General features: G+C 46.3%; 2 protein-coding genes and 1 long non-coding RNA gene across 3 annotated transcripts; 2 read left to right on the forward strand and 1 right to left on the reverse strand.

The window, feature by feature from the left end:
* The first annotated feature begins 379 nt into the window (after positions 1–379).
* On the forward strand, positions 380–6,366 carry lrp3 (low density lipoprotein receptor-related protein 3). The gene is made up of 7 exons (XM_049717068.2): positions 380–607; positions 1,183–1,321; positions 1,380–1,603; positions 1,671–2,287; positions 2,418–2,629; positions 2,704–3,103; positions 3,186–6,366. The coding sequence occupies exons 1-7, from the start codon at positions 541–543 to the stop codon at positions 3,864–3,866; spliced, it is 2,340 nt and encodes a 779-aa protein (XP_049573025.1). The 5' UTR covers positions 380–540; the 3' UTR covers positions 3,867–6,366.
* Positions 6,367–6,483: 117 nt separating this feature from the next.
* On the reverse strand, positions 6,484–14,683 carry slc7a10a (solute carrier family 7 member 10a). The gene is made up of 11 exons (XM_049717113.2): positions 14,440–14,683; positions 10,567–10,771; positions 10,252–10,403; positions 9,536–9,661; positions 9,284–9,437; positions 9,089–9,212; positions 8,625–8,728; positions 8,443–8,539; positions 8,216–8,365; positions 7,722–7,899; positions 6,484–7,652 (listed from the first exon to the last, which is right to left on the reverse strand). Exons 1-11 carry the CDS (start codon positions 14,540–14,542, stop codon positions 7,555–7,557), a joined length of 1,491 nt encoding a protein of 496 aa, XP_049573070.1. The 5' UTR covers positions 14,543–14,683; the 3' UTR covers positions 6,484–7,554.
* LOC125966749 (uncharacterized) lies at positions 7,513–8,260 on the forward strand. The gene is made up of 3 exons (XR_007480521.2): positions 7,513–7,642; positions 7,763–7,872; positions 8,125–8,260. It is a non-coding gene; the product is annotated as an uncharacterized lncRNA (long non-coding RNA).
* Positions 14,684–14,825: the final 142 nt, after the last annotated feature.

The raw sequence follows: 14,825 nt of genomic DNA on the forward strand, positions 1-14,825 counted from the left end.
ATGAACGTTCCCATTTTAAAGTAACATCCATTATCGTTGTACCTTGTGTAATCCATGTAACGAAATAATATTTCAGATCATATTTTGGCACACTTTGGACAATTAAAGACCTTTTTTGATCAGTTTAGTTGCGGAATATTGATCTGACAAAGCCACACAATTGCCGCGGGGATGAGACGGTTTTGTTGTCAAAATAAGAGCTTTAAAATAATCCCCGGACTAAATAACTGAATTGAGACAATGCAGGACTCAATCAGCATTTAATAATTTATTTACTGAATTTATTGTCACATTTGGATCGAGTGGCTTCAGTTTCCCCTGTTTTCTTAAGAAATATTTAAACTTTAGTTTGAAATATTAAACCGGATATTACATTTAGAATCACCCTCGTTCTACAGTCTTGCTAAAGGACACACAATGCCGCTTTAAAACCTCTTCATTTGACGGCTTCGAACGGGTGAAAAACAATGGAGGTCACGCCGGGGGAAGTGTGGCGGTCTTGTCCGAGATAAAAGCCACAATTCCTGCTAAAGCGGAGCGATGGGGGCGACGGTGCGGCTTGGGATGCTGCTGGTGCTGGTTCTCTGCATCTCTGTGCTGCGTTCAGGTGAGACAAACAATTCATTCGTGCAATGTAATGATCAATCAACGATGACGAATGAAGCCACCATTGATAATCATATTTATAATCATTAATTGTAATGTCAGTTGTGGTGGTGGTTTTATTTAGCCCTGGGGGGTGCTCACAATAAAATGATGTGGGCTTTTGTTTTGGTGACGTCATCAGACACGCTTGCAGACACACATACTCACACACTGCTGTATCGATCTGAGGTGGCTAAATGATCAGTCAGAGTGTGGAAACAAGGGATGGCCTTTCACCGCGAGGATGCAGCTTCAGTATATCAGCATTACATCACTGCAGAATAGACACGCACACGCACACGCACGCACTCATCGTGTGTTGCTATCACCGGCAACTTGTCATTTGCACTGACAGAATGTGTACTGATGATAAGAATGTGTCGTGTGCAGTACATAACTGTTAATAAAAGCCTTATAAAAATATATATTTGGAGGAAATTGTAGGGTGGACAATATGGCAAGTCATTGATTTGTGTATACATTTTTTCCAATACAGAATAGTAAATGTGTGTGTGTGTGCAATGTGCATGAAAACAGCAGGTTGCGGTGATCGGGTGGAGGTCCACATGGAACGCAGGGGTGTGATCTTCAGCCCCTCCTGGCCTTTAAACTACCCTGCCGGAGTCAACTGCAGCTGGAACATCCAGGCGGGCCACGGCGAGATTATCACTATCAGGTAACGCACCCACACACACATTAACACACTCCCACGTCAACGGCGTCCCGTGTTTCAGTTTCCGGGTGTTTGACGTCGGCGAGCCGGGGAGCTGCGAGTCTGGTGACTGGCTGCTGATGACATCATCAGGGTGGGGCGGCGGGGCTCCGGACTCGCAGCGTCTGTGCGGTTCCGCTCGGCCGCCACCCTTCATCACCAGCAAAGGGCGTGCTTGGCTCTACTTCCACTCCAAAGTCAACAGCTCGGGACAAGCTCAAGGCTTCCATTTGTCCTACATCAAAGGTAAATGAGCATATGCATGCCAATCATGTGTCCGTAAGTACAAAAAAAAAATCCGTATGGCGCGCAGGTCACTTGGGTCAGAGCAGCTGTCAGCAGGATGAGTTCCTGTGCGGTAACGGCAAATGCGTGCCACGCTCTTGGAAGTGTAACGATCAGAACGAGTGCGGCGACGCCACTGACGAGCGGGGCTGCTCGCCTTTGCCCACCACCTACCTGCCAGGCCCGTGCCCGCGCGGGACGCTCCCCTGCGCTGCGGGGCGGTCCACCCGCTGCCTGGCCGCCACCCTGCGCTGCGACCGCTCCCGGGACTGCCCGGATGGCAGCGACGAGCTCGGCTGCCCCGACACGGCCTGCGGCAAACGCCTAGGTCACTTCTACGGCTCCTTTGCCTCGCCCGATTTCTTCCGCCCCACCCTGGGGGAGGCGGCCGAGCTGAGGTGCTCGTGGGTGGTGGACACGCGGGACCCCAAACCTATCCTGCTGCGGTTGAACTTGCGGCTCGGGCCCGGGGACGCGCTGCACGTGTACGACGGCGCCGTCCATCGGGCCGAAAACCTCCTGCAGGTGCTTTCCTACCATAACAATCGTCGACCTACCTTGCTGGAGTCCAGCCGGGGTCAGATGAGCGTCCTTTACACTGCAAAACCCAGAAGTCCCGGACACGGCTTCAACGCCACCTACCAGGTAACATAGGTTTGCTGGGTATTGACTGAAGTTAGCGGACTCGGCTAAGTAAGATTTTTCCATCAAGTCGAACAATTTTATTGAAATTAAAGCGTATTATAATGCCCGTATTTGTGCTGTGGTCCTGCAGGTAAAAGGCTACTGCTTCCCGGGCGAGCGTCCTTGCGGTAGCGAGCAGGGTTGCTACTCGGAACATCAGCGCTGCGACGGCTACTGGCACTGCCCGTCTGGGAGGGACGAGGCGTCCTGCCCGGCGTGTCCCGACGGCGAGTTCCCGTGTGGTGGCGAAGCCGCGGCGGGCACCTGCTACCCATCGTCAGAGCGCTGCAACAACCAGAAGAGGTACAGGGGAAACACTGTGCTTGTCCAGTCAATTTGATTACGATAGTTACTTTCCCATCACTGCAATCATGAAGGTGCCCAGACGGTTCAGATGAGAACAACTGCTACGATTGCCAGCCGGGCAACTTCCACTGCGGCGACAACCTGTGCATTTTCGAGACGTGGCGCTGCGACGGCCAGGAGGACTGCCCGGACGGCAGCGACGAGCGCGACTGCCCCACGGCGGTGCCACGTAAAGTGATCACGGCGGCGCTGATCGGCAGCCTGGTGTGCGGCCTGCTGTTGGTGGTGGCGCTCGGCTGCGCCCTCAAGCTCCACGCCCTGCGCGGCCGCGAGTATAGAGCCTTCGAGACCCAGATGTCGCGCATGGAAGCCGAGTTTGTCCAGAGGGAGGCGCCGCCGTCTTATGGGCAGCTCATAGCGCAGGGACTCATTCCGCCTGTCGAGGACTTTCCCGCCTACAACCCCACACAGGTAAGTCCCAAACACACGAACCCAACGGACTGATTGCAGTTCACTGATTCAGTTCAGTTGTTTCTCCCGGCCCCTTTTTCAGGCGTCCGTGTTGCAGAACCTTCGCCTAGCCATGAGTCGACAACTCAGGCGTCACACAAGCCGCCGTTCTTCTGCTTCCTCATCATCATCGCGGCGTCGCTTCGGGCACCTTTGGCGTCGCCTGTTCCGTCGCGGAGGCCGCGTTAGAGGCCACGCCCCTCTCCTGGACCCGCCAGCCGGCACCCATGTCAACCTAGGGCTCCACAGCTACCGAACTTCGGGGGATGACATGGATGCTCAGCTTGCCCGGGGCCAATTGGAAGGCGGCGAGCTACCGGAATGCGCGTCTGAAAGTCCCGCCTCTCCTCTCTCCTTCCAATCAGCTGACAGCCCAGAGGGGGCAGCACTGTCTCTGGAGGCGCCCGGTCCAAGTGACCCTTCTGGGCCACCCCTTCTTCCAATTCCCCATTCTCGTTCCTCTAGAAAACTGGTTCTGGATCTGGCGCTAAACATGAAGGGGGTCTCGCTTAGACGTTACTCCCCACTTGGGCCTATCTCGCCAGCTAATAGCCTGGCAACTACCTCCCATCCACTGGGGGGCGCTCCCCCATCGTCGTCATCGTCGGAAGGCGACAGTAGCGGTCGGGCGGCGGAGATGAGATGCAAGGAGGTAAGGAAGAGAAGGAGGAGGAAGAGGAAGGAGAGCAGTGACCCTTTGAGTCGGCAAATGACGCCTTGCTGACAATGGACGCTCGCTAATCCGCCAGGCAACAAGTGTCCTTGATGCCCACTTATGTCAATTAAAACTGAATGCAAACACCCGGGACAATTCTAAGCTAACAGGTTGAAATGCCATGGCCGCCTTTTAGTCACTATCCAGTGCCAATATCCTTTGCTACCAAGCCATAAATGGACAGTTGATTTTAATGCTGGCTTGCTAAGAAATCATTGTTTTGTAATTGGGAACCTGGACAATTTTTTTTGCCTTTCAGGAAGATGATCGTACGCCTCTATTTGTGACTCTGAAAGATGACGAAAAAACTGGACTGGGCCATGTTCGACCGGTTAAAAACAAATGAAACAAGTTGGAGAAAATGTTTGTTAGCTAGCAGGCTACCTCCCGGTTCTACCATTTGCATTCTGGAGTAGGGGGAACTGATATGGTTTGCCCAAAAGAGAGGCTAGTTCTTAGTTGAACGCAATGTACAGTCTTGAAACAGATTATTTTTACATGTTAGCGAGCTGTGTATTTTTGACAATGATTTAAGTAGCTTAGCTTTAGCGCTGTTGGATAATTTACGCGCTGTGCCACCGTTACAAATGCCTACCATGTGCCATGTTCTCTTGAGCTCTCTGCTGTTTCAAGACGTTTGATCATTCATTCAAATACTTGGCAACCAGCCTAAGGCCCAGGTACTAATGTTATCTAGAGGAAACAAAAATACAGCTGGTTCGTGAAGCCAACTTGAAGCTTCATCTAGTAAAGCACTAATGTAAGCATGTGATGGACCTTAAGCTGGTTAGCAAGGATAGCGAATGAATACTCAAACGGCTTTCCATACTTTCTTGCCTCGTCTTTTGCTGCTTGCGTTGGTCATACTGCTCCCGAAAATGCCTTAAATGCTTCTTTTCCTTCCTGCTGTCCCCGTAAAAATGGCCAGGAGAGACGCTAGCTCTCCACTTGGGGGCACTGGCGGATGTTTGCTCGCTACAGCTATAAGACGCTACAAAATGTGTTGCATTTAATAAAACTGGCAATTATGCAACTTTTTTAATGTCACAATCATCACCGTCAAAGTCCAGAGGCGAATTTTGCAAACAAAAACGTCAAGCCGTTAACGACGGGGAAAAATATGCGCTCTAAAATGGACGTAGCTCATTTTGTGGTGATGTTTTGAATATGAAAAACACTACGACTATTCTGATATCCCAGTTTTATGGAATGCAGGACAAAGTAACAGACTTGGGATTGTTTAGCAGTGTAAGCATGCAGGGAAAATAAACACTGGGCTGGTGTAGGAAGAATGTGTATATATTTCTATATTTGAGCTGAAAGAGTTAAGCTAGTACTAACATTTTTCTCATGGATGTGTTGGGTTGTTAGAAAAAGAAAATATTAGTTGTTCATTTGTTTTGGTGCCTGCGGTCAATAAAGTTTGAGAAGTTTGAAATTTTGATGATTTAGTTTCACATTTTTCTGGTATGTTATTTTGTCCACCTGTGCTCATTAACCCGATCCCTTGTGTTAGCCAATCAGCTCCGGCCCTTTGTGTCTTGTCCAGGTGATTTTCGTTGTCTCGTCAATTTGTTTGTATAAAGTTCCCTGCTTTCTTTCAGGTTTCCTTTTTCGGTTCACGGTCCTTGTCCGTGTCACATCCAGTTGTTGGTATGTTGGAAGCTGTGCTGTTTGTTCCTCTATCAATTCTTAGTTGTTATTTGTATACTCTGGGTTGCTTTATTTTGGACTTTAAATGTTCCCATTTTTCAAAATATATTGTCAGATTTAAAAAAAAAAAAAAACTATGGAATCCAGCATTTACGAAAGATTGGTGAGATGATAAAAATCCAAGAATGATAAGAACACGGAGTGATATGCGTACTGTATTGAAAGAGTCCATATTATAACACAGTTTGCATAAAAGAGTAGAAAATGTATCTTTGGGTTACAATTATTATTATTAATCTTATTACTCTAAAACAAACCAGGAAATGACATATACATAGCTGAGCACAAAGTAGTGGCAGTACAATAGCAATTAATATGCATTTAACATATAAATATAGAGGGAGGTGCACCATTTTGTTTGTCGATCCGACCATCAGTAACATATTAAAAAAACAAAATGCATTTAGCTTTAATCCCCTGGCATCAATAAAAATATGACAATACACAAACACTAAACAAATGTACGTCACGAAGGCACATTCGCATACGTACGCCAATACTTCTCAAATCGTGGGGAGAGTTAATTAGCATACAATGTTATACAGAGGTGTACTTATTATATTTTTATCGTCACATTTATAGTCACTGAAGAGAGTTGGGGAAAGGCGTGAAATGCCTTCGGGCAGCATAACGGAAAATAATTGAGAAGCACTGGCATACTCGTAGCATCAAAGATATTGGAAGTCAACCAGATATGAACGGGTGAAAATATTTTCCCCCACCACCATTTTGAGATAAAAAAAAAAATTAAAACATACTTAGAAAATGATTCTCCCCAACATTAGCAGCTGTGACGCCTCATTTTCAAGCAAGTTCACCCAATGGAAAGCATCATAAAAGTCAGTTCACAGAAAAGGCACATTGGGTGTGGAAAACTGAAGTGTAGTAGTTATTGACAAGACGAAAGTGTCTCTACATTGAAAATGCAATTCATAATGTTTAATGAAAAGCCTTCACTATTTCTTAAATCGGTTTCCTATGAGTTGAAATCCATTTTAGTGTGGACAAAAAAGGGCCATCCAAGATAAAAGTATTTTTAAAATTACAGTAAGCACCCCAATCCTCTAGGGGGTGCCATTGTGCGTCAGATAAATAGGAAGCATTGGATGTGGTAAAGGCTTGAGGTCCACAAGTGCTTGTGTTCAAGTCATTTTGCAAACACTTTAGAACCCGCCACAAAATGTGTGTTTTTGTTCCTTGGATGTTTGGTCTTCGTGCAAGAAGGGAAGCCACTGGCGGCCATCTTACGTTGAACCAGCCTAACTTGAATAGCCTCCATGATGTTTTAAATGTCCTTTCATAAGATATATCACAGAGTGCTACTCAAAGATTTGTCTGCAACATGTCAGAAACCTCAATAATGTAACAAATGTAAAACTGACAGTCATAATTCATGAAATTGAGATAAAGTGTGAATCGTCGATGCAAAGAATGAATTTCTTTCTTTGAGAGGCTCTTGAGATTCCGTGCAGGGGTCTTAATGTAAAACATACTCATGACAATGCTTTCAATAAAAATACCCAAAGTTGTCAGTCACAGTGGCAATGTAACATGGCTGGCCTCAGTGAGGAATCGATTAATTGTCCATTCATCTTTCAGTCTGTGGTGTGTGTGTGTGTGTGTGTGTGTGCGCACCAAAATGTCATTTCACCTTTAAGACATTTTCTGTTCAATATGCATGGTTTTTTTTCATCTCGACATCCGACACACAACATCCCATAATGACATGAATAAATTTAGACAATTAAACCCGCAAAGAGAATTTGTGATGTCATTATAGCGTGTTGTGTATGTGGAATTTTCCGGAAAAAAACATTTATCCCATTTGGAACAAGGTTGTTATATAAAATGTAGATAAAGTGAAGTACTGTATATTATTTCTGCGTTTTTCCTGAGTGTGTTTGTGTGTCCCGTGTGTCTATGAAATCACATTTTAACAAAAGGAGTGTATGTGTAGATTTGTCCGTTAGGGGGCGACAAAGGTTCAGTCCGTGTCTTTGGATGAAGTGAGTTTGGCCTCAGCTGGGTCCTCCTGAGGGAACATCACGTAGCACGCCTTCTGGCCCATGTAGGTGAGTTTCTCTGCGAGACATGAACCACATGAAGAACATTCGCACAGCGACGGACGTGGCACAATAGGCGAGCAGTCACCTGTGATTTTGTAAACCCATTTGGGTTTGTTCTTCCACCAGACGCCGGCAAAGTAGACCGGCACGCCGGTTAGCACGATGACCATGCCCAGGCCGCACACCACCGGCTCAGAGTAAAGGCTGAAGCACAGCAGCACCACCCAGAACAGCATGTAAGTGATGGGGATCAGCAGGTTCACCTGAAAACCACACACAAATATGATTTCAAACATTCCAACACACACACACACACACACAAAATACTGGCACTGTATTGTGGATTCTTGGAACACATGGTAAACTGACAGATGAGGGTTCATTTAGTCACAATTTAATAAATGATGGACAGGCTAGACATCTGTACAAAAAAAAAAATATATATATATATTATGTTGTAGCTAAAGTAATATAATTCCCATTATTAGACACTAGGAGGCGCCCAACATCAACAACAGAGAGCCCTTATATGGGGAAGAGAGCTTGAGGAATGGCTCGAGAGTTATTTTTTGGGCCTACCTTGATTGGTCGCATCAGGTCCGGCTTCTTCTTGCGGAGATACAGCAGGCCAGCGATGGTGACGCCGTACGACAGGTAATTGATGAAGGACACGTAGTTGATCAGGTTGTGCGTCTCACCGATGCACAGGATGACGATGGTGGCGAAACACTGCGGGACACCGGGTGAGAAGTTGCTTATTTGCGTCTGTCCCGTGTTTTCTTGTGGCAGGAAGTGCAGTTACTCACGCAAACCAGCAGGGCGGGAATAGGTGTGCAGTTCTTTAAATGAATCATGGCCAGCAAGTAAGGCAGATGACCCTCTCTTGCCCCTGAGAAACATAACCTACACACAAATTGCATACACAGATAATGTAGAGGTTTACAAAGGTCAAACTTTTATTTGCTGGTGTTTTGTGAGTGTGTTTTACCTAGAGGAGGTAAAGAGGTAACCGTTGATGCCCCCAAAGGTGGACAGGGCCACGGAAATGGGCATCACCCAAGAGAACATGCCCAGCAGCTTTTCACCAAAAGTCTGCAATATGACACGAGAACATCCATCATATTGATGATTTTGAATATGTGGCCTACGAAAAAAATTAACTCACATTGCAGAATGTATTGAGTTTTTTTTTTTTTGCCTTTGTTAGTAAATTAGCTGAGTCTACCAATGCATGTCAAAGTTTATGGGCAAATATTTAGCGCAAACTGTGACCAACGCGTGGATCATCAAAACAGTCACATAGATTTCAGTCTTGTGTAATCTTAGATATCATCGTTTGCGTAAGCTAAAATGGAGAGCTGCTTCAAAGAATTGAGCCCGCCTCTGACTGTCATGCTTGTGCTTCCCATTAGCGCAAATCCAACTCATGTGACTATCACTGCAAAGGCTTACCACTGCCACAGCATTGGATGCCAGCAGCTCCTCAGGGGTCATGGAGGAGAAGTAGGCGATGTTGGTCATGGTATACACCAGCGTTACCAACGGGATGGAGATGTAAATAGCACGGGGGAGGTTCCTAATATAACGAAAGGAAGACACCGATGATGCTAGCAGTGTTGTTAGATTGAAGATTAGTAATAGACATACTTGCGTGGATCAACCACCTCCTCTGTGACGTAGTTGAGGAAGTTCCAGCCACTGTAAGCGAAGGACGCCTGCAGAAAGGCTAGCGCGATCTGGCCGACCGATGGTTCCTGACGGAACTCGAAGGCCGCACTGGGTACCAGAGCGTCGTAGTAACCTGGACACACGAGAACAATCCTCAACAGAGTTCTGGTTGAACTAAGAAGGGTCTACCAAGGTTCTGTCCAGTGGTAACAATCTCAGACTAGCGGTTACCTCGGCCGATTTGAACCAGTCCCACAATGATGATGAGGACCAGAGCCAGCAGTTTCCCCACCGTGAAGACATCTTGGATCCTCGTGGCCCAGCGCACACTGGAGCAGTTCACCCACGTCAGGAACACTACAACGTGAGATGAGCATTTAATATCGATCGATATTGATGATCTAACTTTGGAGAGACTTTCCTCCAGGAATTATTAGTCTTCAAGATAAGTGTGCAACCTTTTTGATTTTCTATCCCTTTAAAGACTTTCTTAGAGGGGGGCGTTCTCGAGCATCCATCACAGGGCAAAACTTCTCCTCCCACCACTCAAACTGCTTCCGCAGCTTTTCTGTGGCAGGAGCTGGTGAACCCCCCCCCTCCCCCGTGCCCTCTTTTTGCTCTGCACTAATGCTGGAGTCGCCTCCTTCCCTTCGAACACTCAACATGCCAAGCGTCCGTCTTGCCACTGAGAAGAAGGAGGTGCCAGGCGTCCAGCAAAGTGACAGCGCAGGTAAATCTGTGTGCCAGTGAGAGCTGAAAGCTCAGCTGTGGAATACTAAAGGTCTCTCCAAAGGGTTCCTATTCTTAGTATAAATGAGCAGTCAACATCTTGACCTATCTGGTTCGCTCGTTAACACATGCACTCGATTGAGTTGGCCTCGGCTAGCTAAAAGCACCACGGCATACCTCAGGACAAATGATTGACGGTGGAAAGGTGAGCTACTCACGGACACAGATGGTGGCCAGCAGCCGGGTGGCGGCGTAAGGCGGAAGGCAGTTCGGGAAGGCGGGCTGCAGCATGTAGTTGGCAAAGGTGAGCGCGATGACAGCCAGCGTGGTTGGGTACATGATGAGAACAGCGCTCCATAGCAACAGGAAGCTAAGGCATGGACAACAAACCGTTTTTAGAAACTCATTCACCGGTAAAACCACACTGACCTCAGGACAACCCAATGTTTTTAAAGGTTGTGAAATGTTGGTTATTTTTAAGCCCCCACCTGACCCCCCTCACCTCTACTTTTTTTTTGGCATCATGTTCTTACCCGACAAGCCCGCCGAAGATCTCCGTCACGTATGAGTAGTCTCCTCCCGATTTGGGGATGGTGACACCCAGCTCGGCGTAGCACATGGAACCCAGCACGCAGATCCCACCTCCACCCACCCACACGATGAGCGACAATCCCACTGAGCCGGCATGCTCCAAGACGCCTTTGGGGGACACGAAGATGCCCGAGCCGATGATGTTGCCTGAGGACAGGAAAAAAGACATACTGAAACAATTATTTTATTTTATTTTTTTATTTTATTTGGTTTTTATTTATTTTTATTTTATTTTTTGTTTTATTTATTTTATTTATTTATATTTTATTTCTCGAGTAAATGCTCGATGGGCCTGATTAAGTTGCCAGTCGAGGGTTTTTCCTGGGACTCAATGAGAGTCGGAAAACCAGGTTTTGCTTTCGGCATAGTAATGGAGTTCACTCTAATTCACAACTCATGGGTAGGGGGGGGTCGATTTATTACCTTCCTTTTCTTCAACCCCATCCCATCCTTCTTTGAGGCCTCGGAAATCCAAATCAGCGTCACTTGCTCTACCTACTGGACATTTTTTAGCCTTTCGTTCCCGTCCCACCAGTCGTCCACCCGTGACACTTTCTCACGCCCCTTTCATTGACCGCAACGCAGAATCGTCGCCGATGTATCACGGCAAAGTGTTAAGGTGGGCGGGACGGACAAATTAGCACTTGGTTAGCGGATGCCGCCATTGTGACACCGGCGAGGCTACTCATACAGAAAGTGTGAACAAAAAATGGCGGTTCGTTTTGGGTCTTTGCTGATCGAGTCATAGGAGGAAAAACTCAGCGTGGGGGCGGCCATTATGTAAATCAGCCCCGCTGTTACATAACTTTTTTTAGAGCAAGTCAGAAAACAAAAGATGTACTTGATTGTGTAATTCCACATTTGATGGCTGGACGGGCACACGAGACACACAACTATTTGTGCACGAAGTCAATTCTCACAAAATGGCCGCCTTAAGTGTATCGCTCTTATTGTACATTAACTTTGTTATGCAGCCACTTCCATTTCCTGTTCTATGTTCATCGCCACCTTGCCACCTTGCCTACTAGCCTACTTTTGTTCTCTTGACATTTATAGCTTTCTCAATGGAAACGCTACCATGGTAACAGTAACCAGTAGTTGTCCCTATGGGGTCCATTATAGTGCAGCTTGTAGGAAGGGTCAAAACTAGTTTTGATGATCTACTTTTTTGAAAACAAGAAGCACTTTTATCTACTAATTGCCAATTTGTGCATTGAAATCGGTCTTCCCTGCTACTGTAAACAAGATGTTTTGTTTTTGGTCCTGGTTTCATTAGTGGTGCTCAACGATGCAAGTAGATTTTAGATGTCGACTATCAACCATCTCAAATTCTTCAACTGCAAGATGGAATTTAGTTCCTAAAACGTCACTTGTCAGGATTGACGTGTGTCTAGGCATTTTGATTTCTAAAAGGAACGCAAAGTGGGCCACACCAACATTCGCCCTCAATTGCGAACAATAATAATTGGTTGTAAAATTAAAAAAAAAAAAGGTGTGTGAATACTTTTGCAAGACTTTTGTAATTAGGAGGTCTGGATTCGGATTTTGCCATTTGCCCAAAAGTCCAATTGAGTTAAAAAAATGTCACCTCCAACCCAAATACGGATGACGCTTAATTAATGGATGAACTTTTTAAGTTTAGATGCAGAAAAAGTCACCACAATAGTGATGTTGAATTTTCACAGCATCTCATCTGTAGAGGCACGCAATGTCCCCCTCATCATCATACATCAGAGCCAACCCTTGCCCCTCTCAGCCCCCCCCCTTCCCCACTTCCGTTGCGTTCTCAGCCTCTCCGAGGGTCAGCTAATGATGCGGCGTGAGTAGAGAGAAGCATTCATGGCTGTCACGTTCGCTTGTGGAGCTATTGTGTAACGTCCGTGTTTTCTTTATTATGTCATAAACTAGTCCTCCCCTACGCAAACCTTTACCCCTAGTCATCAGTGTTAGCAAACTTAGCTCCAGTCTGGATTTCTCATCACACTGGTTTAAACTGTGCAGCGACCAAACCAGTACTAATGAGCTCCGGGCATAAACCCAACCCAAACGGCACCTGCACACACCAGCCTCAGCATGTCCGCTTTGGCTTCACAAAAATGCATAATCCCCGAACCCCCGCGGGACATTTGTAGTTCGGCATTGGCTTATTCAAATGTTCAGAGTTTCTCAGCCCATGACTTGAAGGGTCAAGCTTAAAAGCCACTTTCAAGCTACAGGCAGTTTATAATAAATAGCCCAATAATAAATTGCCGCGGCTAATGCTAACGGGCCTGGCTAGCACGTGAGCCGGACCTTGAGTGTAACTTCTCTCAAGAAAAGTGTGTATTGTTCCAGCTCCCCGCAGCCGCAGAACATGATGCCGCCGCCCCCTCTGAAGGCCTCTCCCACTCCACCAGTTAATGTTGCGGCTAAAAAGGAACGCGTGGAATGGAGTCATGTGAGCACGCTGGCTCGCCGACATATTTACAGTCGTCAGTTGTCCCGAGTGGCGGTAAAGGCGCCACGGGAAAAGACCCCCAAGGTTTAGCCTGTTCCCTGGTACCCACCACTAAATATACCCATGGAGCTAATGTTTGGCTACATCACAACAAATCAAAGCTGTCCTCAGATAGCTGCACTATCTCTATTAACGTGCCCTCGTGTGTGTGCGTGTGTGGCATATGTGAATGTATTGTTTGTTGTGTGATGCTTCTGCACGTGTGTGTTTATGTTGTGGGTGATGAACGTGTAGTATTTGTATTTGTGTGTGTTGTGTGATTAAGTGTGTGCATGCAGAGTGTGTGTGTGGAGGGGTGTTTGTTTTGTAGCTTGTATGTGTTTGTATGGGGTGTTTGTGTGTTTTTTTACACTTGTATGACAGTTAAGACTTATTGTTTCATTGTTGTCACGCGTTTCTGTTTGTGTTTGTTCACAGATTATTTAATCACAGGTAATGTTACCACAGGTTAACATGAGACCGAGTTGTTTTTTTTCAATTGGCACACTGAGCAGCAGTTGGAATGAAAGTTCAAGTTTAGACTGAGCGTTTTATTGAGCTTTACGCTTTACTAATATTTTTTTAATAAAAAAAAGAATGCTATAAATACAACTTGGAACTTTGCCTGAAAAATTCATAAAGTTTGTTTTTCCTGAGGGTCACTGTTTGAGCCTTGACGTAAATTCATTATTCTATAATGATTCCATTAAATTTCAAATTTGAACAGCGGTATATCCAATATGTGCACAAACATTGTCACATATCCCCTTTCATACACACGATAGCTTCTATGTTTATGTAGGCAGAATAACAAGGAATTTTGCTTATGTTGGACGCCGCTTTATTTAGGCATCAATCAAATTTAAGGAGACCACCAAAATAACTGCGGCGTGCCAAAGTCAAATCCGCACGCACACACACGCATACACGTTGTAATGCAATATGGATGCAGTGTAACACGACTCCGAGGAAGCCAGACACTTCCTGCACTTAAAGCATCCGATGTGCAAAGCCTCCTGCAGAACTGACCCACTATCGGTACGAGTCTGCAATAGCGCTGCACGCGCCTTACCAGTTCAACGCAAGTCAGCCACGTAGGCAGGCAATGATGCAACAGTTTCCGCCCAAAAAACAGAAAAAAAAATGAAGTGGGAGTAGTAACAGCATCCTGCCAAACAGCACGAGTGAAAACCAGATTGTGCGTTAAAGATGAATATTTTTGCGTAAAGTGCGCGGGTGTGAGGCACTCATTTGAGTTTTATTCTAACTTTAATTCTCCAAACAACAATCACTATTTTCACCTCATGAACTATGATTGAACTTGTAGTCAGAAACTCACCGATGATGATAGCGCACGCGCTCAAAAGTCCAATCTCCTTTTTCAATGTCACCCTATCGTCCTTATTTGCGTCCTTCTTCTTCCTCTTCGTCTCGTCCGCCATCGTCGCTGATGCCGCTCCACGTCCAGCGGACGCCCCCGAGAAGAGAGTTTCGCCTACCAAGCGAGTTGCAGAGAGGAGCGCTCTCGTGGAGGAGGACAGCCTTTATTAATATGAGACGCACACATACACACGCACAGCGATGTGAGAGGCGTGCGCATGCGCAGGTCTCACCTTCTTCTTCCTCAGGTGAGTCGCGGTGCTTCACCTGACTTTGCCGCACAACAACCCACTTGGCTGAGAGGATTTTAATAATCATCTGGAATTATTAATAATTTGTTGTTGG

Source organism: Syngnathus scovelli, chromosome 4, assembly GCF_024217435.2.
Source record: "Syngnathus scovelli strain Florida chromosome 4, RoL_Ssco_1.2, whole genome shotgun sequence".
Taxonomy (NCBI): domain Eukaryota; kingdom Metazoa; phylum Chordata; class Actinopteri; order Syngnathiformes; family Syngnathidae; genus Syngnathus; species Syngnathus scovelli.